General features: G+C 45.7%; 1 protein-coding gene across 2 annotated transcripts; it reads right to left on the minus strand.

Annotated features, from left to right (window-relative positions):
• Window positions 1–570: 570 nt before the first annotated feature.
• Window positions 571–20,498, minus strand: LOC144505018 (LON peptidase N-terminal domain and RING finger protein 1-like). 2 transcript variants are annotated; one of them, XM_078230668.1, is made up of 11 exons: window positions 20,433–20,498; window positions 20,304–20,351; window positions 16,483–16,601; window positions 16,103–16,250; window positions 15,591–15,690; window positions 13,088–13,202; window positions 12,758–12,879; window positions 12,154–12,312; window positions 8,818–8,980; window positions 6,712–6,861; window positions 571–5,084 (listed from the first exon to the last, which is right to left on the minus strand). In XM_078230668.1, exons 2-11 carry the CDS (start codon window positions 20,320–20,322, stop codon window positions 4,938–4,940), a joined length of 1,242 nt encoding a protein of 413 aa, XP_078086794.1. In that variant the 5' UTR covers window positions 20,323–20,351; window positions 20,433–20,498; the 3' UTR covers window positions 571–4,937. The 2 variants fall into 2 exon arrangements, with proteins under 2 accessions (XP_078086794.1, XP_078086793.1); XM_078230667.1 differs by having other exon boundaries at window positions 20,304–20,468.
• Window positions 20,499–26,070: the final 5,572 nt, after the last annotated feature.

A 26,070-nucleotide genomic window follows, 5' to 3' on the forward strand; every position in this document is an offset into this window, starting at 1 on the left:
TGGCTAATTCACCTGACCTACACATCTTTGGAGACTAAGGGACAATTTAGTATGTCAATCCACCCAACCTACACATCTTTGGAATGTGGAAGGAAACCGGAGCACCCGGAGGAAACCCATGCAGACACGGGGAGAATGTGCAAACTCCACACAGACAGTTACCCAAGGCTGGAATGGAATCCAGGTCCCTGGCGCCATGAAGCAGCATTGCTAACCACTGTGCCACCCCCCTTCATCATTATTGCTGAATGTAGGTCATCGATAAAGATACTGGCGATTGAAAACATGCTGAGCGCAAGGCCAAGTTCATGTTAGGCTCCCACCAATTAAAGCTAGTTTGCCCTTCCTAAAGCGAAGGTGCATTCTGGCTGCAGCAGAGGCTGGAGGTGACAGCAATAGACTCTCTGCATAGGAGGGAATCAGTGGAGAAGAAGGCTTCCTGGGTTCAGGGACTGGAACCCCTTTTGCAGTTCCAGGCCTTCTCCGAAGAACAATCTCTGAACTTGTGGACAATGCCACCTTATTCATATTGAGGAGGACCACAAAGAAACCAAAACATTTTATAAACTTGCAGAAATCGAGCATTTAATTCACAAATGAATTTAAGCTATTGTGAGGAGGTACACTGTGGAAAGATGGATTGGGACCACATATTGTTTGAATAACGAGCGTCTAAACAGGGTAACAGAACAAGGTACCTGGAGATTCATATACAAATCATTCAAAATAACGATGCAGATTAAAAGGGTCATAATAAAAGCAAATGAAGTACTTTCAGTTCTCAAGAAATTGAACTGAAAAACAGACGTTAAACTTGTATTAGAGCCTTGGTTGTAGAGAAAATGTTTCCACTCGTGTGGGAGAGAGTAGATTCACAAGGTTTCAAACATCCTGTATCCTCTGCAAAGCAGCAATCATTATAGGAGAACTGCCTCGCTCAAACTTTTCCAGATCAAGAGACTGTTCCGCATTTCTTTCTGGGCCTTCTGAACCCGGCTTCTCCAGGGATGCAGAGCACAGTGTCCACTGGAGAACTCTTTCATAGTTTTGTAGCATCAGGGTATTTTGGGGGCGTTTGAACCCTTTTACACGAGCTGTCTTACGGGGAGTGTAAATGTTCAATGTGAATGTGAGTGAATGGGAAGGGTAGGTAGGTGGGTGAGTAGGGCGGCAGTCAGGTGGGATATCAGGCTGGGTTTGATTGCAGGTGGGGGTGGGGGTTCATTTACAGTGCAGAAAACCATACATCCCATCGAGCCAATGCTTGACCCTTGCAGAGTTAACCCGCTCCCCTCGTTAACTCTGCAACTTTGCTTCCCACAAATTGCCCGTCCAATTTCCTTTTGATGTCAATAATTGTTTCTGCTTCCAGCACCCTTGTGGGCAGCGAGTTTAATGGGCATAGGGAGCCAAAGCAGAGGGGCAGCAGACAAGTTGCCTGCTGTTTCAAGCCACAATTGACACAGGTCTGGCTTTAGGGAGGTCAATGGAACTAGAAATGTTCAAAAATAAAATCAAATCCAAGACGTTCTTCTCTCTTTATCGGAGGGTGCTCGGAAGTCATTTCTTCTCTCAGCCTGAGTACGCGCGTTCTGGATCACCAGCTCTCCTTTCTTTCACTTTCTGTCCGTTTCCCCACTCCAGCTCACCACATAGAATCCTACAGTGCAGAAGGAGGCCGTTTGGCCCATTGAATCTGCACCGACCACAATCCCTCCCAGACCCTATTCCCGCAACCCCACATATTTACTCTACTAATCCCCCTGACACTAGGGTCAACTTAGCATGGCCAATCAACCTAACCCACACATCTTTGGACTGTGGGGGGAAACCGGAGCACCCAGAGGAAACCCACGCAGACACAGGGAGAACGTGCAAACTCCACGTAGACTATGATCCTAGGCCGGAATTGAACCCGGGTCCCTAGCACTGCTGCCTCAGTGCCAACCACTGTGCCACGGTGCTGCCCACACCCTGTTGGTGCAGCTTTGCTTTGAACAGTGCCCACCAGTTTCATTTCAATGGTGTGAGCAGACGCAAAAGAAATGGCCACCCTTCTTGCTCCCACTCAATAACTAATGATCGTATGATGTGTCTTTGTTCTAGTGAGGCACACTGCGTCTGTCAGCTCATTTCAGATTAGGACGCTGTAACTAGCGGAGCGCCATAGCGACCACTGCTCGGGCCTCAACTATTTACAATCTGCACCAATGATTTGAGTGAAGAGACCGAATATATGGGAGTTACATTTACCATTGATGGGTAGGAAAGTAAGTTGTCAAGAAGAGCTAGGGAGTCTGCAAGGGGATGCAGACAGGTTAAGTGAATGGACAAATATTTGGTGGAATATAATGTGGGAAATGTGAACTAGTCCACTTTAGGAAGAATAGAAATGCAGCGTATTGTTTAAATGGAGAGAGATTGTAGAACTGTGGACCCGGAATAAAAACAGAAAATGCTGGAAAACTCAGCAGGTCTGGCAGTGTCTGTGGAGAGAGAAACAGAGTTAACGTTTCCAGTCTGTCTGACTCTTCTTCAGCTCTGAGGTTTTTCCAGCATTTTCTGTTTTTAGGTTCGGGTTTCCAGCATCCGCAGTATATAGTTTCTAATATAGTGGATACCCTGGTACACAAATCAAAAAATGCTGCTGCGGTGCTAATGGAATGTTGATGTTTATTGCCAGGAAAATGGAAGGTAAAAGTCTGGGAAGTTTTACTGCAGCTACACAGTACATTTCATCTCCTTATTTGAAAAAAAATGTAGTTGCTTTAGAAGCAATGCAGAGAAGGTTCACTGGACTTTCATTTCTGGGATGGGAGGGGTAAATAAGGAAGCAAAGGTTGACAGATTGGACAGATACTCATTGGAGTTTAGATGAGAGGTAATCATGTTGAAAGATATAATACCCTGAGGGGATTTGATTGGGTAGACACCAGAATGCTTCCACCTGTGGGGGAGACTCGAATCAGGAGACAAAGTTTAAGGTTAAAGTAAAGTTTATTTATTAGTCACAAGTAGGCTTACATTAACACTGTAATGAAGTTACTGTGAAAATTCCCTAATCACTCCAGCGCCTGTTCGGTTACACTGAGGGAAAATTTAGCATGGCCAATGCACCTAACCAGCACGTCTTTTGGACTGTGGAGGGAAACCGGAGCACCCGGAGGAAACCCATGCAGACACGGGGAGAATGTGCAGGCTTCACACAGACAGTGACCCAAGCCGGCAAGTCATATCCAGGTCCCTGGCACTGTGAGGCAGCACTGTGCCACCCCTAAAATCTATCGTTACTATGTGGAATTCTCTTCCCAACAGTGCGGGGAGGTTGGGTCATTGAAGTTATTCGTAGCAGAGTTAGACAAGGGAGTCAAGGGTTGGGGCTGGCGGGGGGTGGCCAGATGGAAAAGGGGGGTTGAGACCACAACCACATCTGCCACGGTCTTAGTGAATCGCAAAGCAAGTGTGATGGGTTGAATGGCCTGTTGCTGCTTCTAAGTCCCTGGGTCATCACTTTGTAGACCAGTCATTTGTTCACAGGATTCGGAGAGTGGTGGACATTTAATATATTCTCAACAACTTTAATATTCAAAAATATTGACAAATTGGACAATTGTCAAATTCTAATTGCTGAAGCCAAATCTCAGCGCAGCAATGCATACCAGCCCAGCTGCTTTACTGATCCTTACTGCACGTCCCATGATCTATGGCCTCCTTCTGCACTGTAAAAATTGCGTGAAATAAGGATGGTGATAATTCGCCGAGGAAATGGGTGAAGTGTGAAAAATTCCCACTGCTTGGCACCAGCATCAAGTCATTCTGAGAAATAAAAGTAAAGTCGCCATAGTCCCAGGTGACCATAGACTCCCCTTTGAGGGGGAGAGCTGACTGGTGGTGATTTAAACCGAGGATCACCACACCCCAGGTGAGGAGTAAGGTTGACATGAACAACCTCAGCCGGTACGGGAATTGAACCCATGCTGTTGGCATCGCTCTGCATCACAAACCAGCCATCCAACCAACTGAGCTAAATGGATTCTCCATCTGAGAAATACAAGTGCTTGCATCATGTTGTTAAAAAGTTTGTCAACTCCACCCACGGTGTTTGGCAGAGGTCAGGATTTCGATGGTGCCTACATCCTGTGGCCATTGCTGACTGGAGATCTGGAGTTTTCAGAACTTAGTCTGTTGTCCAATGACAGATGCCATAGAATCTGGATAGAATCATAGAATCCCTACAGCGCAGGAGGCGGCCATTTGGCCCATCCAGCCTGCACCGACCACAATCCCACCCAGGCTCCACTCCCGCAACCCCACACACTTACCCTGCTAACCCCCTGACACTAGGGTCAATTTAGCATGGTCAATCAACCAACCTTTACATATTTAGACTGTGGGAGGAAACCGGAGCACCCGGGAGGAAACCCACGCAGACATGGAGAATGTGCAAACTCCACACAGACAGTGACCCGAGGCTGGAATTGAGCCCAGGTCCCTGGAGCTGTGAGGCAGCAGTGCTAACCACTGTGCCATCGTGCTGCATGTCAGGGTGGCCTTTGGCTCACTGATGCAATGGGAACTATAGGGAATCTCTGCATCGTACCTCCTGTTGGGATCAAATCACACCCTGTCAGACTCCATCAGATCATTTCAGAACCGTCCTACTTCGTTGCCTCAACCTAGTGCCTGAAGAACTTTAGCACCTAATTCTGCTGTTACACTCCAACGTGACTCATTCCTCTTTCCAAGTCAGAGGGCTTCAGCAATTCACAGGTCCCCAATTTTCAACTTCCTGCAGCCTCCAGTTCAGAAGATAGGTGTCCTCCACTTGCCCCTTCCGACTTCCCCTCCAGGGGTTTTGAGCTGGGATGGGAAGATTATAGAGAGAGATGCTGCCACCCCGACCCGCGCAACGTCCCTCAGTGAAAGCTGAGAGTCAGCTACCCTGCTAAATAATCCAGCATCCTCTGGAGGTGAATCAGTCTGTCGTGCAATGACACAGAAGAAAACACCATCATCTGAAGAGCCGGGTCCATCGGCAGAACAGCCAGGAGCCACCAGCACCAACGAGGACCATCCGGCAAGGCCTGAAACCCAACAAACACAGCAACACATCAGCTTCGCTGGCACACATTATCCACCAGACCCTGCCTGTTATAAAACCACAGTGCACAGGACAGGCGCTATAATCTGTTGTCTTGGTATCTCTTTGACTCTACATTACTACGTTATTGATGGTGAAGCTCAATGGCGCATGGCGGAAGAAAATATGGAAGTGACACAAATCCTAGTTTGCTTTGCTTGTTACCTGGAACAAAGAGAACAATTGTATACCGCATTGGTGAGGCCACACCTGGAGTATTGTGTGCAGTTTTGGTGTCCTTATCCGAGGAAGGATGTCCTTGCTATAGACGGAGTACGGTGAAGGTTTACCAGGCTGATTCCTGGGATGGCAGGTCTGTCATATGAGGAGAGACTAAGTCGGTTAGGATTCTATTCACTGGAGTTTAGAAGAGTGAGAGGGGATCTCATAGAAACTTATAAAATTCTAACAGGGTTAAACAGGATGGATTCAGAAAGAATGTTCCGAATTGTTTGTTTATTCATTAGTGTCACAAGTAGGCTTATATTAATACTACAATGAAGTTACTGTGAAAATCCCCTAGTTGCCATATTCCAGCACCTGTTCAGGTACACTGAGGGAGAATTTAGCATGGCCAATGCACTTACCCAGCACGTCTTTCAGACTGTGGGAGGAAACATGTGCATACTCCACACAGACAGCGACCCAAGCCGGGAATCGAATCCAGATCTCTGGCACTGTGAGGCAGCAGTGCTAACCACTGTACCACCGCCATCCCGCCAATGGTGGGAGAGTCCAGAACTAGGGGTCATAGTTTGAGGATAAGGGGTAAACATTTTAGAACTGAGGGGAGGAGAAATTTCTTCACCCAGAGGGTGGTGAATGCGTGGAATTCACTACCACAGAATGTAGTTGAGGCCAAAATGTTGTCCGACTTCAAGAAGAATTTAGATACATTTTGGGACTAAAAGAATCAAGGGATATGGGAGGAAGGGGTGGGGGGAAATCAGGATATTGAATTCGATGATCAGCCATGATCAAAATGAATGGTGGAGCAGGCTCAAAAGGACCAAATGGCCTACTCCTGTTTCTACTTTCTATGTTTATCCCAACTTCCGTGCGCGGTTAACGGTTTTTTCACTGCCCCACTCCCTCGCACACCATTCACTAACCACCCAGTCTAAACCCACTTTCCCCCAGCCCAACACCCAGAACAGAAGCAGATTTGTTATTGAATAGAACCGTGTAGCATGAGCATTTCTCCACAGCTCACTGTCCTATCCATGATCTGGGTACACCCGAAATGGGAAGTATTTTTCAAGCGCCCGCGTCCCCCATCCTGAGGAATAAACCTCTACAGGGTGAACGAATATTTCCACTGCTATTTTAAAATTGGGAAGCAAATCAAAATGGTGTCATGAGCCACACCATGACTGGTTCAGTTGACTCTCTCTTTCAGTAATAGTCTCATGCAGCAACAAGAATAGAAAATGCAAGAAAAACTCAGCAGGTCTGACAGCATCAATGGAGAGCGAAACAGAGTTAACATTTCGAGTCCGCATGGTTGGACTTCAGAACCAGGCCAGATTAAGTGGCAGACAGAAACTGGAGAGCGCCGGCTCTCTCCTCACCTGCACGTCCTCTTCCTGCTCAGGAACTGGTCCGTACTGGATGCGGATCTGTCCCTGCAGTGCGCTCGACAGATGGTCAAACCAGTTCTGGGCCTTTTCATTCACACGGCTGTGAAAATGGCGGAGTTCAGACAACTGTTCCCCTACTACCTGTAGGAAGGAAGGACAGAACTGAGTAACGGCCAGATTGTCAGCATTCAGCCAATACTGAAAACAACCCAATCACTGCCTCAATAAAGCAGAGGGGCATCAAGCTCTCCCCATCCATTCATGTTGAATTATATATAAATACTAACATTTCTTAACTTCACACATTGACTTTATGGACAGTTTGTTTCATCTGTATAGGGCACAACAAACAATACTTTTCAATACAATATCCCAATACATATGACAATAATAAATCAAATTTTTTTTAAAAGTGCAAAAACAAGGAAGTTATGTTAATCCTGTAAAAAATACATTATTTGGCTTCAACTGGAGTATTGCATCTAGTTCTGACACCACACTTCAGGAAGGATGTGAAGGATTTAGACAGGGTGCAGAAAAGATTCACGAAAATGGTTCCAGGGATCAGCTGCCTCAGTTAAAGATGGATTGCAGAATGTAGGGCTGTTTTTCCCGGGGAAGGTTGAGAAGAGATTGGACAGAGGTATTCGATATCATGAGGAGTCCGGACAGAGCGGATAAGGTAATTCTCATTGCTGGGCAGATAGAGATGCAGAGGACGCCGATTTAAGGTATAGGTCTCGCGGTATCTGTCTTGTTGCTGTATTGACAAAGGTAGGATTTTATCTCAATTCTGTACAATGTACGAGGCTTATTTTAGGAAGAGGAAAATGGAGGTCACTTATTCCTTGGATAATGAAAAAAATACATGGGATGAAGGTGCAAAGGGATTGAGGAATACCAAAACATGAATTACAAAAAGCAGCAACATGAGCTAATAATACCATTTTAAAAACTCCAAAGTATTCTGGAGGAATAGGGGAGGTGATGGCCTCGTGGTATTATCGCTGGACTATTAATCCAGAGACTCAGCTAATGTTCTGGGGAAACGGGTTCGAATCCCGCCACAGCAGATGGTGGAATTTGAATTCAAATAAAAAAAATCTGGAATTACAAATCTACTGATGACCACAAAACCATTGTTGATTGTCAGAAAAACCCATCTGGTTCACTAATGCCCTTTAGGGAAAGAAATCTGCCGTCCTTACCTGGTCTGGCCTACATGTGACTCCAGGGCCACAGCAATGTGGTTGGCTCTCAACTGCTCTCATGCAACTAGGGATGGGCAATAAATGGCCAGCCAACGACGCCCACTTCCCATGAATGAATTTTTAAAAAATATATATATAAAAAATTGGTGCAGAAGGGTAATATTGAATTTCTATAATAAGTTTGACGGCATTCAGAACAGTTCTGGTATCCATTTTGTAAAAATAATACAAAGACACTGGAGAACTTGTTAAGAAAATGTTTACAAGGTTATTACCAGAATCGAGTGTCTGCAACTATTAGGGAAGTTTGAACAGATGGAATACCTTTCTTGGTGACAAAAGGAGGTCTGCAGGAGGCTGGATTCAGGCTATTCTAAATGATGAAGGGGTTTGACAGGATGGATCTGGAGAAACTGTTTCCCCTTGCAGGGGGAGTCCAGAACAAGAGGACAACACCACCAAATAAAGACAGAAAGTGCTGGAAATACTCAGCAGGTCAGATGCTGCCAGAATTTCTCAGCATTTCCCTGCACTTTAATTTATTTCAGATTTCCAGCACCAAGGTAATTTATTTTTATTTAAGGATATAAACAAGATCATTAACATGTAACAAAGAAAAGGAATTTAGATAACAGAGCATTGGTACTGTGGTACGTGTTACCACAAGGAATGCTTGAAGCTGAAAGCATCAATATATTTGAGAAGAGGGTTGATGTACTGGTTAGTTTGATTTCCTTCATTTGGTGATGTTTCGCATTAGCAGCTCCAAGAGCTAAAGTCCCTGTGCTATTTTGCCTCGATACCTATGCAGCCTTTCGTAGAGAGGGCTGACGCTTCTGCTGGCCGGGACATGCTGACCCTCATGGTGAGCCCTGGGCACACTTACATGTTTGTCCTGCAAATATTCGACATCGGCTGTGTTGTAGCCATCTCTCCGACTCCTTCTTAACACCTTAAAGCGACGTCCTCCAACTGTGCTGACCAGACACCGGCCATCTGGGAGGTTCTCACTTCCTTCAATCTTCAGCATACAGCCATAATCTGCAAAACTGAGGGCCCAAAAATCAGCCTAATTTCTGTACTCAACACTGGAGCAAAGGATTAGGTTGACTCAATTCATTCCAGCAGGGTCAAAGGGCAGACACACAATATTTGTTCAAAGTCCCTGCCGTCTCCTGGTTCTCCATGATAGTTCCTCCTGCCTCTGCTTGTGAGGGACCAACATTTACTTTAGTTACTCTCTTCCTTTTAATATGCTTGTAACAGTTCTTATCTTCCAGGCTATATTCTTGCATTCTATGTTTTCCCTTTGCAAACAAAGTTTTGGTCATCTTCTGCCAGTTTCTAAAGCACTCCCATTCCTCAGACTTGCTGCTATTTTTTAACCCCCTAATAAGGCCTCTTCTTTTAATTAAATACTATTCTTAACTTCCTGAGCAAGCCACAGATGGATCTTTCTTTTGGTGCTTTTGTTTTTCAATGGAATGTTTGTTTGTTGAGTATTTTCAATTGTTTGTTTAAATGTGTCACATTGTGTGGTTAGTTCGCCACACCTTTCCATTTAGATCCCACCCCCTCCCTCCTATGGAATTGTCTTTTAACATTCTTGATTGCGATTGAAATATGTCACTTTTTTTTCACCTTTATTCTCTCAAATTCTTTTAAAGGATTTGGGCGTCACTGGCAAAGCCACCATTTGTTGCCCATCCCTAATTTCCCTTCAACCGAGTGACTTGCTCGGCTATTTCAGAGGACAGTTAAGAGTCAACCACATTGCTGTGGGTCTGGAGTCACATGTAGGCCAGACCAGGTAAGGATGGCAGATTTCCTTCCCCAACCCGGATGGATTGTTACAAAAATCAACAATGGTTACATGGTCATCGTTACTGAGACTAGCTTTTTAATTCCAGATGGGCGTCTGGACCACTAGTCCAATGACATTACCAGTACGCCACCATCTTTCCTTGTAAATTTAGCATGGAATACAATTGTATTCATAGAACAGTATCATAGAATTTATAGTGCAGAAGGAGGCCATTTGGCCCATCAAGCCTGCACCGACAACAATCTTATCTAGGTCCTGTCCTAGCCCGGTAACCCCACATATTTACCCTCCTAATCCCCCTGACATTAAAGGGACAATTTATCCTGGCCAATTAACCTAACCCGCACATATTTGGACATTCAAGTATAATGATCACTATCTCCAGCAAATCTTTTACCTGCGGGATTACTAATTAATCCTGCCCCATTACACATTCTGAGATTGAAAATAGCTTTATCCCGAGTTGGTTCCACACCTATTACTCCAAAAACTGAAAACATTTTACAAACTGACCTTCTAGACCATGCTCGTCAATTTGATTGGTCCAGTCCATAAGATGATTACATTCCCCCACAATTACTACATGTGGCAAGAATTTGTCCAATACCCTGTTCGATTGGGTAAATAAAAAGGGGGACTATAAAAGTAAAGTTTATTTATTCGTGTCACAAGTAGGCTTACATTAACACTGCAATGAAGTTACTGTGAAAATCCCCTAGTTGCCACACTCCAGCACCTGTTCGGGTACACTGAGGGAGAATTTAGCATGGCCAATGCACCTAACCAGCACGTCTTTCAGACTGTGGGAGGAAACCCACGCAGACACTGGAAGAATGTGCAAACTCCACACAGACAGTGGCCCAAGCCGGGAATTGAGAGTGGGTCCCTGACGCTGCGAAGCAGCAGTACTAACCACTGTGTCACCGTGTACGCGCAGAGTTTTGCAACTCTTGCAATTCCTGATCTCCGCCCAAACTGATTCTACCTCATGATCTTGAGTCGAGATCCTCCCTCACTAATGCCATCCTTTACCAAACCTTCCCCTTTGCCATTCAGTGCATCACCGCCCCCACCCCCCCCCCCCCCCCCCCCACCCCCACCCCGCGCGTGCGCACACACACACTTGTGCGCCCTGGAAGATTTATTTCCCAACCGTGGTCACCATGTCTCTGTAATAGTGATTAGATCTACACTGCTTGTCCCCATTTGTGCGATTAATACAGTTAAGTAGTGAACCTGGAGAAATTAAGGTCACTCTCCTTCGAGCAGAGAAACATAGAAACATAGAAGATAGGAATAGGTGGTGGCATTTGGCCCTTCGAGCCTTCTCCACCACCATTCATTATCATGGCTGATCATCCAACTCAATAGAAGGCAAACACGAGTTTTGATATGGATGGTTAAAGATCATGAGGTTCTGAGCAAGGTAGGTTATAGAACATTACAGCGTGAAGGAAAGCCATCTGGCCCATTCGATACTGCACCAGTTCCTTTGAAGAACAAATAAACGGTTTCAGATGGCTGAAATATCAATAATCAGACGGTACGGGTGGCACGGTAGCATAGTGGTTAGCACTGCTGCTTCACAGCTCCAGGGACCTGGGTTCGATTCCCGGCTTGGGTCACTGTCTGTGTGGAGTTTGCACATTCTCCCCGTGTCTGCATGGGTTTCCTCCGGGTGCTCCGGTTTCCTCCCACAGTCCAAAGATGTGCGGGTTAGGTTGATTGGCCATGCTAAAATTGCCCTTAGTTTCCTGAGATGCGTAGGTTAAAGGGCTTAGTGGATAAATATGTCGGGATATGGGGGTCGGGCCTGGGTGGGATTGTGGTCGGTGCAGACTCGATGGGCCGAATGGCCTCTTTCTGTACTGTAGGGTTTCTATGATTCTATGGTACGGATTGAAGGCCAAAGAACCAGAAACAATGTGAAGAAAAGTTTTGTTTAATGTGTGGCTGGTATTGGAATGCACTGGGTGATGGACACAGCTCAATTGTAGCCTTCAAGAAGGGAATTGGATAAATACTGGCAGATCAGGGATATGGATCAAGAGTTGGGAAAGGAGTTAACAGGATTGAGCTTTAAAGAGCTGGCACCAATTCGAATGGGCCAAAATGGCTTATTTCCATGCTGGAACGTTCTATAAACTGCATTACACAGGACATCTGCCATCACATCAGAGTAAGGCTACCAAATGGCAAAAGAGCAAATTTACTCACATATCTCCACTCAGTTACTTAAAATTCTGCATTAACACTCCAGAGAGATGGACTCATTTACATTCTCCACAGCATGTATTTGAGTGTACAGTTTAGGCGGTGTACAGTTGCCCCATGAGGCGGTTTCTACAGCAACAGAAATTATGTTAATCACAGGGAGCTCCAAACACCTACACGTACATTTTTCCATGATCGTATACACACATCCCGAATGTCTTTGTTCCCGTCTCCAGGCAGCGTCGCATCATCAGTCTGTAGCGGGGCTCAAAGATGTGCAGTGGACAAGAGATTCCTGGGAACGCCATTGTGCAGACAAAGATGGGAATGTTGTTCGTCAAACTGGGAAGAGGAAAGGGACTCAGTTCACGGTTTGCCGATTACCGGCAGCGTAATCCAACTCAAACACCTCGCTGCCCCCAAAGTCTAACCCTACCTCCCTCCCCTTCCCCCCCCCCCCCCTCCGCGCGCAATCAGGCTCTCCCTGTCCCTCTCACTCACACCCCTTCCCTCCTAACCCGAACACGCCATCCCTGCACCTCACCACCCTCCCTCACCACTCTCCAGCTCCAACTCATTCCCAGCACTCCATTAAACCCAGCTGACCTGGCCTCCCTTCATCATCACTTCACCATCCCCGCACCCCCCACCCCACCCTCTGCCTCACCCCCATCTCTACACTTGCTCATGACCAGTTCTCCCTCTCTGCTGGAACCCTCCCCCTTTTCCCACCCTTACCTGCTCCCTTCCCGCTCCCCTTCCCTCCCCTTTAACTGCTGGGACATACTTGGACAGTTCAGCAATTTCCATTTCATTCAGTCGCTTCCTTTCTGCGAATTCCGTGGAGAAATAAGTGGTGATGAGTGTGTCGAGGAGGTGGGTGACGCGATACTGCCTCTGCTGCAGGAACTGGAGGCAACAGAGAGAAAACGTCAGACAACATGGGCTCCCGATGTACCATGAGTCTGTGCACCCATGTACCGTGCTTTCCTGTGTACCACAAATACATGCTTCCATGTATCATGTTTACCCATGTACCTTGGGTCTGTACCGCATCTGTCCATGCCCCTGAGTGCGTGTATGTCTGCCAGATAGGAACCCACTCTCCTGAACTTGCCTTTTTCAGATCCTCCTTACACAGGGGACAGCAGGGTCTGTAATCCAAACATCTTTCGACACATTTCTTACAGAAAGTATGGCCACAGTGGGTGGTGACCGGCTCAAACAGCAACCTGGAAAACAACAGTACGCATGTCAGGACACCGCAATGCTGCGAGAGACCAGTTACACACCAGCTCACCCATCGCAGGCCCCACCAGACCCCCATCACCACTCCACATCACCCCCTCTTGCAGATCTATTCCCAGCCTGTTATATACCCGTAATAAGTCTTCGGAGGCAGAAGTCCCTTCACCAGAATTCCTTCATTTACAAGATCCAACAACACTATACTGAGTGCTCTCAGTATGTAGTCTACATCCGGAGTGCCAGAGGGACTGACACTCCTGTTTAGGTACAGAGCAGGGGGCTCCCTGATTGGATCATCGATTTGGTCCTTAATCAGGGAGTTCATATTCAAACAGGCCAACCTCAATTGCCTGATTAAAGCCATTACAATACCCAACTCCATCACACAGAGCGAGAGTTAGCGTGAGCCAACTGAATTTCTCTCGCAAACCACACCTTCCAAAACTGATAGTGATGTGGTCGTTAATCTTCTGTGGAATCCTGCTGTGCACAATTTATCTTCCCTATTTCACACACTGCAGCTTTTTCTTCCTTTTGTTATCCCGTATACCCTCCTTGAACAATGGTACAATCCTTCCTGGGCTGCCCTTGTTCAGTATAGCCCATTGGAATAATCACAGACCCATTAGCCCAACATTGGTCTTGGAGAAGTTAACAGGAATCTGTAATGAAGGACAGACCCACTGGTTACTTATGGAGACATAGAAGCATTGTCAAGGCAGCCAACATGCATTTGAAAAGGGTAGCTCATGCTTGATAAACCTGATTTAATTTATCGAGAAAGTAACAGTAGCCACAGGCAAGGAATGCATTCTAGAAGGTGCTTGATAAGGTTTCACTGAAATTAAGGTTCCTGAAATTGAAACCAAGTTATTGACCTGGTTAGAGATTGACAATGCAGAGATAATGGGCACGGTTAGAAGGGAGTGACTAATGGACACAAGATCTATGCTGAAGCTTCAACTATCCACTACATCTTTTAATGACTTGAATAGCATATCGGAGTTTACTGGTGACACAAAGCATTGGTGGCAAGATGGGGAGACAGTGGTTTAGTGGGAATGTCACTGAACTAGTAATCCAGAGGCCCAGGCTAATGCTCTGGGGTCACAGGTTCAAATCCAACCACATTTGAATTTAAATTGAAATCATGATTCTGAAATATAAAGCTAGTCTCAATAATGGCGGCTGTGGCAAACATCATCATTGTAAAAACACATCTGGTTCACCAATACCTTACCGGGTCTGGCCTCCGGACTCACGGCAATGTTGCTGACTCTTAACTGCCCTTTGGCTTGCTCGGCCAGTTCACTCAGTCCAAGGGCAATTAGAGATGGGCAGTAATTGCTGGTCTTACAAGTGATGCTCACACACCATGAATGAAAAGTAAGTTGCGGGAATGGGAGTACAGTACAGTGATGGATATTGTGTGTGGATGAAATGGCGACAGGCGGATTTCAATACAGACAGGAAAGAGAATTATCCATTTTGGATAAAAGGGAAAGGATTCACCCAAGTATTCTTGTAAATGGTGAGAAGCTACAAACAGAGGAGATCCTAAGAGATTGAGGAGTCCTTGTATGAAATATTACCCTTGATAACTAGAGGGCTAGAATATAAAAGGGGCAGAAAGTTTTTAAAATAAGCTATACAAAGCCCTAGTTAGACACAGCTGGCAAACTGCGTACAGTGCTGAACATCACAACACACCTTAGAAAGGACCAACTGGCATTGACAATGCAGGTTTCCAGCATGTTACCGGGACCCCAGGGGCTAAATTGAGAGGGGAGTTTAGATAAACTAGACTTGGGGTATTCCTGGAACATGAAAGCTATGATGTGGAGATGCCGGCCTAGGACTGGGGTAGGCTCAGTAAGAAGTCTCACAATACCAGGTTAAAGTCCAACAGGTTTATTTGGAATCACGAGCTTTCGGAGCACTACCCCTTCATCAGGTGAGTGATAAAGTAGATGAGTGATGAAGGAGCAGTGCTCTGAAAGCCGTGATTCCAAATAAAGCTGTTGGATTTTAACCTGGTGTTGTGAGACTTCTTACTGGAATATAGAAGGGGAAGGGCAATTAAGGTTTTTAACAGAGGAGAGAGAAACAATTTCTGCTGCTGGAGGAAGTCTATGATGATGGGAAGTAAACTTAAAATCAAAGCCAGGTCATTTAGGAAAGGGGTTAGGAAACACTTTGTCCCATAAAAAAAGTGTTAAATGCTAACTCAATTAATAATTTTAAATCCAAGATCGATAGATTTCTGTTGGTTAAGGGTAATAAGGGATAAGAAGCCATGCAAGTTCCTCTCTAACAGGGAGACGGCTGGGGTGGAGATCACTTCATCGATTAATCAGCAGCAATTCACACACCTCGTGCAGACTGAGCACTCAAAGTCAGAGATACTGAGGAGATCAGGAGGCACAGACTGGGAGCAGGAGAAGGAGCTTGGAACATTCTCCTCATCAGAATCTGGAGAGGAGATAAACAATTTTAGTTTAAAAGTTTATTTATTAGTCACAAGTTGGTTTACATTATTAACACTGCAATGAAGTTACTGTGAAAATCCCCCAGTTGCCACATCCTGGTGCCTGTTCAGGTTCACCGAGGGAGAATTCAGCATGGCCATTGCATCTAACCATCACATCTTTCGGACTGTGGGAAGAAACCGGAGCACCCAGAGGAAACCCACACAGACACGGAGAGAACGTGCGGACTCTGCACAGACAGTGACCCAGCCGGGAATCCAACCCAGGTCCCTGGTGCTGTGAGGCAGCAGTGCTAACCACTGTGCCACCAAGTAATAAACAACATGGAGCACTCCCAATACTTGCAGTGTACATTCCACCTTCTGCCCTGCTCGGATAGATATTGTAACACTTACTCTTAGTGACCAGCTTTTCTGCAGGAAGTTTGGTTGTTGCCTCTTTCTCCAGTGGTTGAAGGACCATCAGACATTTCTCACTGGTGTCATCCTGTGTTAAAGATACTTGTGTGACCTGCAGGTGTCCTGTAGTCTCCAGTGACGTATTCTACAGAAGAGGAGGAGGAAAAAGATAAGGTAGAATAGATTGCATCTTTAACACGGTCACCAGTTTAAGGTCTGGAAATTCCTGAAAATGTGCACTCAGGCAACGCTGTTCAGTCAGCAAACCGAGCTCAACAAACAAGTGAAGATTGAAAGAGCAGCACAAGGGAATGTTTTCAGTCGCTGCTCCAGGTCTAATCCTGGTCCACTTACTTGGAACAGAATCTTACACCCACCTCAAGATCCTCATTATTGCTTTTACGCTCAACTTCCAAATCATCCAGCCCATCCTCTGCTGCCTGGGCTCCATCCTGCACCTCAGCTCGGGAGGTTTTGGACTGTCCATCATCGGATGCTGTTGGTATAAGATGACTGGTCAGTCAGGCTGGCTACATCTACCATCTTATGTTGTCAATGGGACATAGGAATTGCTGGACAAAGTAATACCAAGGTGCATCTAACTCACCTTCTGCCATTCCTATAACCACCAGATGCCATAATAGAGTTATAGACTAACCACAATAATGTCAATTAATCTACAATCTACCCAGACACGAGTTGAGGACACAGCCTACATTCACAACACTGTCTCTGATAAGCTTGGGGAAAAAATGATCAATAGACCGCACAATAAGACACAAACAAGCACCTTGTGAAAGACCTGACACAGAAGGCCCTTGGTTTCAACCTCCCATAGATCTTGTGAGCATCTCTAAGCTGCATCTGTACAAACCGTGGCAGACAACCAAAGCTCTGTTCAGTTCATCTGGGATGGGAAAATCCTGCCGGCATGAACGGTGGTAAGATTCCGGCCATTATGTTTGGAAGTGTGACGGAGGGAGAATGTTGTGTGTTGTAGTCACGCCAAAGAACTGGGTCAGAAGGCATCCCTGTTACAGAAGGCAGAGTCAAACCAGGTAAGTAGAATCAGTCAGCCCAACATGAAGGTGTGTTGATGGGGGCTCGGTGGGGGGTGGAATGGGATGGAGTCCATACAGGATGTGGGGTGTGAAGAGCTGTAATTAATGTAGCTGTGGGAGTTGGTGGGCTTGTAATGGATACTGGCAGTCAGTCATAAAATCAAAATCAGAGAGGTCAAGGAAGGGAAGAGAGAAGTGTCGGAGATGGACCAAGTGAAGGTGATAGAGGGGTGGAAATTGGAAGCGAAATTGATCACTTTTTCCAGGTCCAGACGAGAGCACAAAGTGGCACCGAAAGAGTCATCGATGTACAGATGAAAGAGTTGTGGGAGGGGGCCAGAGTAGGAACAGGGAATGCTCCAATAACCTGTAAAGAGATAGGGATAACTGGGACCCATGCGGGTGCCCATAGCCACACCTTTTACTGAAGGTTTGTGACATTTCAGGTCATTAAAAAGATAAAATTCAGACTGAGAGAGAGAGAAAGAGACTCAAGTTCATTAACATGAGTCCCCCCCCCACAATAACACACCGTCCTCACGTTACCTCCATTCTTCTCTGCTGGTAAGGTTTAGGTAGCTCTGCCTTATATCGCCATTTTTACATCACCATCTTCTTAACTTTGGTAACACTGGGTATCTTTTGGTCCAAGTTTGTGTGTTTAACTGAGACCGGCAAAGTCTCTATCAGTGTAGCGCCAGCAGTATTTCTTGCGGGTCTGCAGCAAGGGCAAATGGCTGAATGCGCTCGCATTTGATGTGTGTGTCCCTCGGCAATGCTGGAACATGTATCTGTACACTGCCAACAGTACAGCCCATCACTGCACCTTTGCAGAGGCAATTAATGGCACTGGCTTATCTTCACTGAATAAGCCTGACAATGGCTTGTGACCAGACACTATTGTGAAATGAAGTCTGTATATGTATTGATAAAACCTCTTCCCTGCATAAATTACCACCAAACTCTCTTTATCTATCTGGAAATACTTTTTTTCTGCATCTGATAATGTTCTCGAGGCAAAGGCCATTCTGCTCCATCAGGCGTCCTGTGGCACAAAACTGCTCCCACTCCATACGGTGACACATCACACGTAACTACCAAAGGCTTGGTTTGGATCAAAATGCACCAACAGTGCCGAAGATCCTGCTTTACTGAGGTAAATGCTTCTTTTTGTTCCTCTCCCCATTCCAACACTGATGCTTCTTTAAAAGCTGGTGAAGTGGGGCTAAGATTGTGGACACATTTTGTAAGAATCTACCATAATAATTCATTATTCCTATGAATGACTTTAATTCTGATACATTTTTCGGCTGTGGAACATCCTTAATGGCTTTAACTTTGTCTTCCAAAGAATGTAAACCTTTAGCGTCTACCCTAAACCCCAAATACCTAACTTCATCCACCTGGAAGGTACATTTCTCTCATTTCAAATGGACACCCACTTCTTAAAACTTCTTCTAAGTTTGATCAGAGTTCCTCAGGTCAGGCTCCTGTAATTAGGACATCATCTAGATAAACCACTATGTTAGGGATGCCCTGTAATAAACTTTCCATCGTACACTGGAAAATGGCACAGGCCGATGAGACTCCAAAAAGTAACCGTGTATGCTGGTATAACCCCTTGTGGGTGTTGGTAATAACTAACCTCTGGGGATCTTCATCCAACTCCAGTGCTGGTCTAACTCGGTGTACGTTTAGGCCCCCGGCTAGTTTGGTGCAGAGGTCCCCAATTCTAGGAATGTGGTATATGTCCACCTGAGCTCCTTGATTTATAGTTGGTTTATAATCTCCACAAATTCTTACAGTACAATCCAGCTTGAGGAGAGGGACTCTGGTCACAGCCCATTCAGAGAATTGTACCGGTTTTATATTACCTAAATCTTCCAATCTCCCAAACTCAACTTCAGCATGATGAAGAAATGCAGAGGGCACTGGGTGGGCCTGAAATAATTTAGGTGTTGAATCAGGATTCAGATAAATTTTGGCTTTCATCTCCCTTATTTGTCCTAGCTCCTTTTGGAAAACCTTGGAATATTTACACAGCAATTCCTGAAAACCTTCATTCCATAGGTTTCATATTTCCAACTAATTTACTTTTACCTGCTTGAGCCAATCTCAGCCCATTAGACAAGGCCTGTGACTTTCAAATACCAGGACAGGTAGTTGCGCCATTTGGTTTCTGTAGGGCAACAGTAAATGGTCTGATCCTATTGTCTTCAATGTTTCTCAACCAACCCCACACATTTCCCATGGCTAATCTATTTTAGGGTACCAAGGGCCATTTAGCATGGCCAAACCACCTAACCCGCACAACTCTGCAGCTTTTTCTGAAGAGATTTTGCTCTCAGCCAGTAACTTGTGTATGATGCAACTGTTCATACCACAGACCAACATTTCACCTAAAGCTAGGCCAAATTCGTAATATTCTGCTAGCCCACTCAATTTGGCCATGAAGCCATGAGACTGTCTCCCCTGGCTCTCGGACTGTGAATGAAATTTATACCTCAACATAATGAGCGAGGTCGGGGGTTAAAATGATTTTTGACCAATCTATCTGGTCAAAAATACTTTTATAAGGCTTTAAAATAATTTAAACTAAATTAAAAGAAACGCATGGCATTAACAGTAACACTAGAGGGCAGCAAAACCCAAGCAGTGGAATGGAACACAACACAAAACAAGAATAGCAGTGGGTAGGAATCTAAAAACTCAAATTAACTCTGCTAGCTTAACACAGGACAGGCGTTAGGCTGGCAATCCTAATTCTATCATGAAAATATGTATGTAAATTGAACATTTTACACAGAATATTCACCATTTAGGACAGGTACAATATGAGTTACATAAAGTTCTCTCCACATTGACCTATCCAACACTCCCAGAACGGGTTACATAGAGTAAAGCTCCCTCTACTCCAGGAGGTTTACAGGGAGATCTGTTGTATGATCTATTTTTAGCTAAATACAATGCAAGGTCTTGTGGTGCAGTAGTGGTCTCCCTACCTCTGGGCTAGATGCTTTGGTCTCTTGACATCAGAATGTGAGTTCATAATGTTCAATTATCAGCCTGTAAACCCTTCACTACACTTCCTGGTCAGCCACACTGCCAAAACAATGGCAAACCACTGCAGTACTCACCAATGCAATGGAAATCCATGGTTGCCAGCACTCCCACAGGGCGTGGTACTGAAGGAAGAGGAGGTTAATAAAGTTAATGGCAAGCAGAGAGGTTGAACACGATGGAAACTTCTTGTTGCTGTAGCTTACATTTACTCCCTGATTTGAATCATGTGATATTGCCTCACCTCCCCATGATATTGCATCACTTCCTGCAATGACATGCACGTTAGAATAAACATATATTGAAATTACATTTAACATGTAAGCAAATACGCTGTCACAGCAGGGTAGGGTTGCCAACTCTCCAGGATTGGTCTGGAGGCTCCAGGAATTGAAGATTAATCTCCAGGATACTGCTGTGTGCAACCCTGGAGAAACGTCATTGGGACATCATTTATTTTTGTCATTTTCATTGGATATTGGCATGGTGGCACAGCGGTTAGCACTGCTGCCTCACAGCACCAGGAACCCGGGTTCAATTCTGGCCTCGAGTCACTGTCTGTGTGGAGTTTGCATGTTCTCCCCGTGTCTGCATGGGTTTCCTCCGGGTGCTCCAGTTTCCTCTCACAATCCAAAGATGTGTGGGTTAGGTTGATTGGCCATGCTAAATTGACCCTAGTGTCAGGGGGATTAGTAGAGTAAATATGTGGGGTTACGGGAATAGGGTCTGGGTGGGACTGTGGTTGGTACAGACTCGATGAGCTGAATGGCCTCTTTCTGTACCGTAGGGATTCTATGGATATCTCACCAGATTCAAAAATCTTGAAAATGGCTTTAAAAAAAACTATCCAACTGAGTCAAACATCATCCAATTGGATAATGAGTCTTTTCGCTTTCCAATTGGTGAAGGAAGGTCAGTGTGTGACAAGGATGGGTGTGTTAGTGACTAATGGCTGAGTGTGGGGCAAATGAAACTTCCAGGAATACATTTAAACACAGTTGGCAACCCTACAACAGGGTTTGCCAAAAATAGTTGCTTGAAATGGATCCTCATTCAGCAGACACCTGGGAACACCACCACCTGGAGGTTCCCCTCTAAGCCACTCACCATCCTGACTTGGAAATATATCATTGTTCCATCAGTGTCGCTGGGTCCGAATCCTGGAACTCCCTCCCTAACAGCGCTGTTAGGGTACCTACAACTCAGGGACTGCAGTGTTTCAAGAAGGCAGCTCATCACCATCTTCTCAAGGGGCAATTAGGGATGGGCAATAAATGCTGGTCTAGTCAGCAACACACACATCCCGTAAATTAATTTATAAAACAAATTGTAAATGGAAGTCCTATCTATGAGTCTCACCATGACTTTGTCCATCCCCGGCTAGAGGAGGTGTGTTTTTTTCCTAAAAGAAAATTTGTACCTAACTGCTATATTCCGCCTCCTCCCCGGGTGATCCTTCTCTGGAAATATCCTCAACAAAACTGTTCTGATATTCCAACCTTTCCCCCATCCACCCCAGATAACATGTACTGGCCCTGATTTTACCGGCACGCTCGCCCCGGAATCGGGGCGGCTGAGACTCACAGAACGGCATTCCCTGTTGGCCTTGGGCGTGATCTTACGAGCCTCGGGCGGGCGTGCCAGTAACATTCCGGCCACTGTTTCCTGTAAATTTATCAAACCCATCCACTTCTGCTTTCAAAAGGATAAGGATTGAGTAACAATCGAAAACTTGCTTGTAACGTTTGCCTGTATTAAATCAGTCATTTTGTTCATTTGAGGGTGAAATGTATTTTTCCCTCTCCTTTTGTCAATTGTTCATCCGTTCAACTGACCACTTCCCCACTTTTAATCTTTGTGATCGGTGATTTTTGATCACAAGTTTCATTGTTTTATCACCCTGACTTCTGTTTTAAGAATCTAGACGTCGTTTCAGAACTCAACTTTCCCCAAGGAAATAAAAACTCAGCACAGAAACCAAGTCAAGCAGACATCCCTCTTTTATCGGTCAATCGATTTCAAGTATGTAAAAACAGAAAACCCCAGCAGGTCTGGCAGCACTGGTGGACAGAGAAACAGTGTTAACATTCCCAGTCCAATATGACTCTTCTTCAGAACTTTGTTTCTCTCTTCGCCGACGCTGTCTGACCCACTGAGTATTTCCAGCATTTTCTGTTTTTATTTCAGGTTTCCAGCTGTTTTTTTGCTTTCAAAGTTTGGCTCCTAATAAATAAGCATTTATTTTTTATACAATCCGATCACTTGTTCTTTCCCAGATCAATCTCCCCATTCATTTATTCTTTTGCTCAAAAGGATTTATCTTTCACTGCTTTCACTGTCTGAGGAAATAACACCAGCTCTTGCTGCGTGTGGGAGAGCGTTGAATAATGTCCATTTAACAGTCCACTACATATCAAACATATGTAGGGAGAATAAAGGCAGGAACTAACTACTGGTACAAACAATGCCCGATGAGTTGTAGGAGTGCCTGAAGCGAGGGGAATCTAGGCGCACTCGAAGAGTAAAGTCAACCAGGATTTCCACTCCTGAATACTCGGCGGCACAGTGGTCAGCACTGCTGCTTCACAGCGCCAGGTACCCAGGTTCGATTCCCAGCTTGGTCACTGTCTGTGCGGAATCTGCACGTTCTCCCCGTGGGTTTCTTCCAGGTGCTTCGGTTTCCTCCCAATGCAAAGATGTGCAGGTTAGGTGAATTGGCCATGCTAAATTCTCCCTCAGTGTACCCAAAAAGGTGCTGGAGTGTGGCAACTAGGGGATTTTTCCAGTAACTTCATTGCATAAGCCTACTTGTGACACTAATAAATAAACTTTACAACTTTAAACTTAAAAACTCAGTGAACTCTATTGGAAAGTGCATGTGTGGACATGAAACATGAAATCAGCACTGCTCCTTCTGCACGCTGAATAAGCAAAAGATTCTTAGGTGAAGCTGGATCTTCAGTCAGGATGAACATTGACCGTGACATGTGGTGCACTTGTCGAACATATCTCCATATCTTGATGGATTTATTGCTTAGTATCAGCAACAAGTTTGACATTAAGTCAATTAAAAAAGCATGAATGTTTAATAATCTCCTACCTCTCAACAGTAACTCACTGCATTCATTAGCTGTAAAGCACTTTTGAGATGGCTGGTGGTCGTGAGAGGTGCTACATAAATGCAAGCTCATTTTATTTAAAAAACTGCTTTATGGGGAAGGGGGGCAGGGTGTTGTCAGTGAAATTTTTGTAACAGAGGGGACCCCAGAAGGGAAAGTTTGAGGGCAGCACGGTAGCACAGTGGTTAGCACTGCTGCCTCACAGCTCCAGGGACCTGGGTTCGATTCCCAGCTTGGGTCACTGTCTGTGTGGAGTTTGCACATTCTCCTTGTGTCTGCGTGGATTTCCTCCGCGTGCTCCGGTTTCCTCCCACAGTCCAAAGATGTGCGGGTTAGGTTGATTGGCCATGCTAAAATTGCCCCTTAGTGTCCTGAGATGTGTAGGTTAGAGGGATTAGCGGGTGGATATGGGGGTAGGGCCTGGGTGGGATTGTGGTCAGTGCAGACTCGATGGGCCGAATGGCCTCCTTCTGCACTGTAAGGTTTCTATGATTCTAAATCACACTATACACTGCCCCCATGATCTGGGTGGTTGCACAGTGGTTAGCACCGCTGCCTCACGGCACCGGGAACCTGGATTCAATTCTGGCCTCAGGTCTGTGTGGAGTTTACACATTCTCCCTGTGTCTGCGTGGGTTTCCTCCGGGTGCTCTGGTTTCCTCCCACACTCCAAAGATGTGCGGGTTAGATTGATTGGCCATGCTAAATTGCCCCTTAGTGTCAGGGGAATTAGGATTGTAACTACATGCGCTTACAGGGATAGGGCCTGGACGGGATTGTTGTCGGTGCAGTTTCGATGAGCTAAATGGCCTACTTCTGTGCTGTAGGGATTCTATGATCAAACACTCCCAGGACAGGTACAGCACGAGGTTAGATACAGAGTAAAGCTCCCTCTACACTGTCCCCAACAAACACTCCCAGGACAGGTACAGCACGGGGTTAGATACAGAGTAAAGCTCCCTCTACACTGTCCCCATCAAACACTCCCAGGACAGGTACAGCACGGGGTTAGATACAGAGTAAAGCTCCCTCTACACTGTCCCCATCAAACACTCCCAGGACAGGTACAGCACAAGGTTAGATACAGAGTAAAGCTCCCTCTACACTGTCCCCATCAAACACTCCCAGGACAGGTACAGCACGGGGTTAGATACAGAGTAAAGCTCCCTCTACACTGTCCCCATCAAACACTCCCAGGACAGGTACAGCACGGGGTTAGATACAGAGTAAAGCTCCCTCTACACTGTCCCCATCAAACACTCCCAGGACAGGTACAGCACGGGGTTAGATACAGAGTAAAGCTCCCTCTACACTGTCCCCATCAAACACTCCCAGGACAGGTACAGCACGGGGTTAGATACAGAGTAAAGCTCCCTCTACACTGTCCCCATCAAACACTCCCAGGACAGGTACAGCACGGGGTTAGATACAGAGTAAAGCTCCGTCTATACCTTTTTAATTAATTAAATGATCTGGATGTCACTGGCAAAGCCACCATTAATTTCTCAGTCCGAATTGCCTTTGAGTAGCGCAGGCCTCCATCTGCCTCACTAAGTAAACAGCTGTGTTTCCCATTCCCACTAGTTTAATGAACTAAAATGAAAACAAATATATTCCCAATTGTGACCCAGGTAGAACTCCAGGTTACATTTTGTTTAATGCCCCGATGGTGTTTTTGCTCCATCACGTCACCCCAGGAATATCCAGTCATTAATCCTTCATTCCTATTTAGACACTGGGATGGAGTACGAGGCATAGTATCCAACAGCAGTGAGATGATGCTGGAACTGTTCAAAACACTGGTTAGGTCACAACTGGAGTACTGCGTGTAGTTCTGGTCACACATCATAGGAAGGATGTAATTGCATTGGGAAGCGTATGGAGGAGATTTCCCAGGGTGCTCTGACAAAGGATCCTCCAGACTCGAAACATTAGCTGTTATCTCTCCGCAGACCTGCTGAGATTTTCCAGCATTTTCTGTTTTTGTTTCAGATTCCAGCATCCACAGTAATTTGCTTTTATTTACCAGGATGCTGCCTGGACTGGAGGGTCTGAGCTGTATGGAAAGATTGGATAGGCTGTGTTCCCTGGAGCAGCGAAGGTTCAAAGGAGACCTGATAGAAGTGTATAAGATTATGAAGAGCACAGATAGGGTGGTTAGGAAGGCACTTTTTCCATGAGTAGCAGGGTCAATAACCAGGAGGCAGAGATTTATGGTAAGAGGTAGAAGACTAAGAGAGTTGAGGAGAAACCTTTTCTCAGAGGGTGGTGGGAAACTGGAATTCACTGCCTCAAAGGGTGGTTAAGTCAGATATTCTCTGAACTAAGCAGTATTTAGCTTTTCACTTGTGTTGCCAAATCCTCCAAGGCTGTGAGCCAAGTGCTGGAAGATAGGATTAGTGTGTCAGATCTTTGTTGAGCAGCATGGGTACGTCTATGAATTTATCCTGGAGAGTTTGGGGGGGTCCACACAAACCCCTCCCCCCTCATTCCCCCCATTCTCGCCTTCGCCCTCATTCCCCCTTCACCCCATTCCCCCTCCACCCCCTCATTCCCTCTCCCCCCTTCCTCCCACCCTCATTCCTCCTCCCATCCCCAGTCCCCCCACTTCATTCCACCTCCACCCCCTCATTGCCTCTCCCCCCTTCCTCCCTCATTCCCTCCTCCCACCCTCATTCAATTCCTCCTTCCCCCCTCATTCCCCCTCCCCCCACCACCCCGTTCC

Source organism: Mustelus asterias, chromosome 16 (genome assembly GCF_964213995.1).
Source record: "Mustelus asterias chromosome 16, sMusAst1.hap1.1, whole genome shotgun sequence".
NCBI classification, from domain to species: Eukaryota; Metazoa; Chordata; class Chondrichthyes; order Carcharhiniformes; family Triakidae; genus Mustelus; species Mustelus asterias.

Coding starts and splice junctions, on each gene's coding strand:
- LOC144505018 (XM_078230668.1), bottom strand. Junction 13,203..15,590: donor GAGTGCTCAGTCTGCACGAG/GTGTGTGAATTG, acceptor GTTGTTTTCCAG/GTTGCTGTTTGAGCCGGTCA. Junction 8,981..12,153: donor GTATACGATCATGGAAAAAT/GTACGTGTAGGT, acceptor TTGGGCCCTCAG/TTTTGCAGATTATGGCTGTA.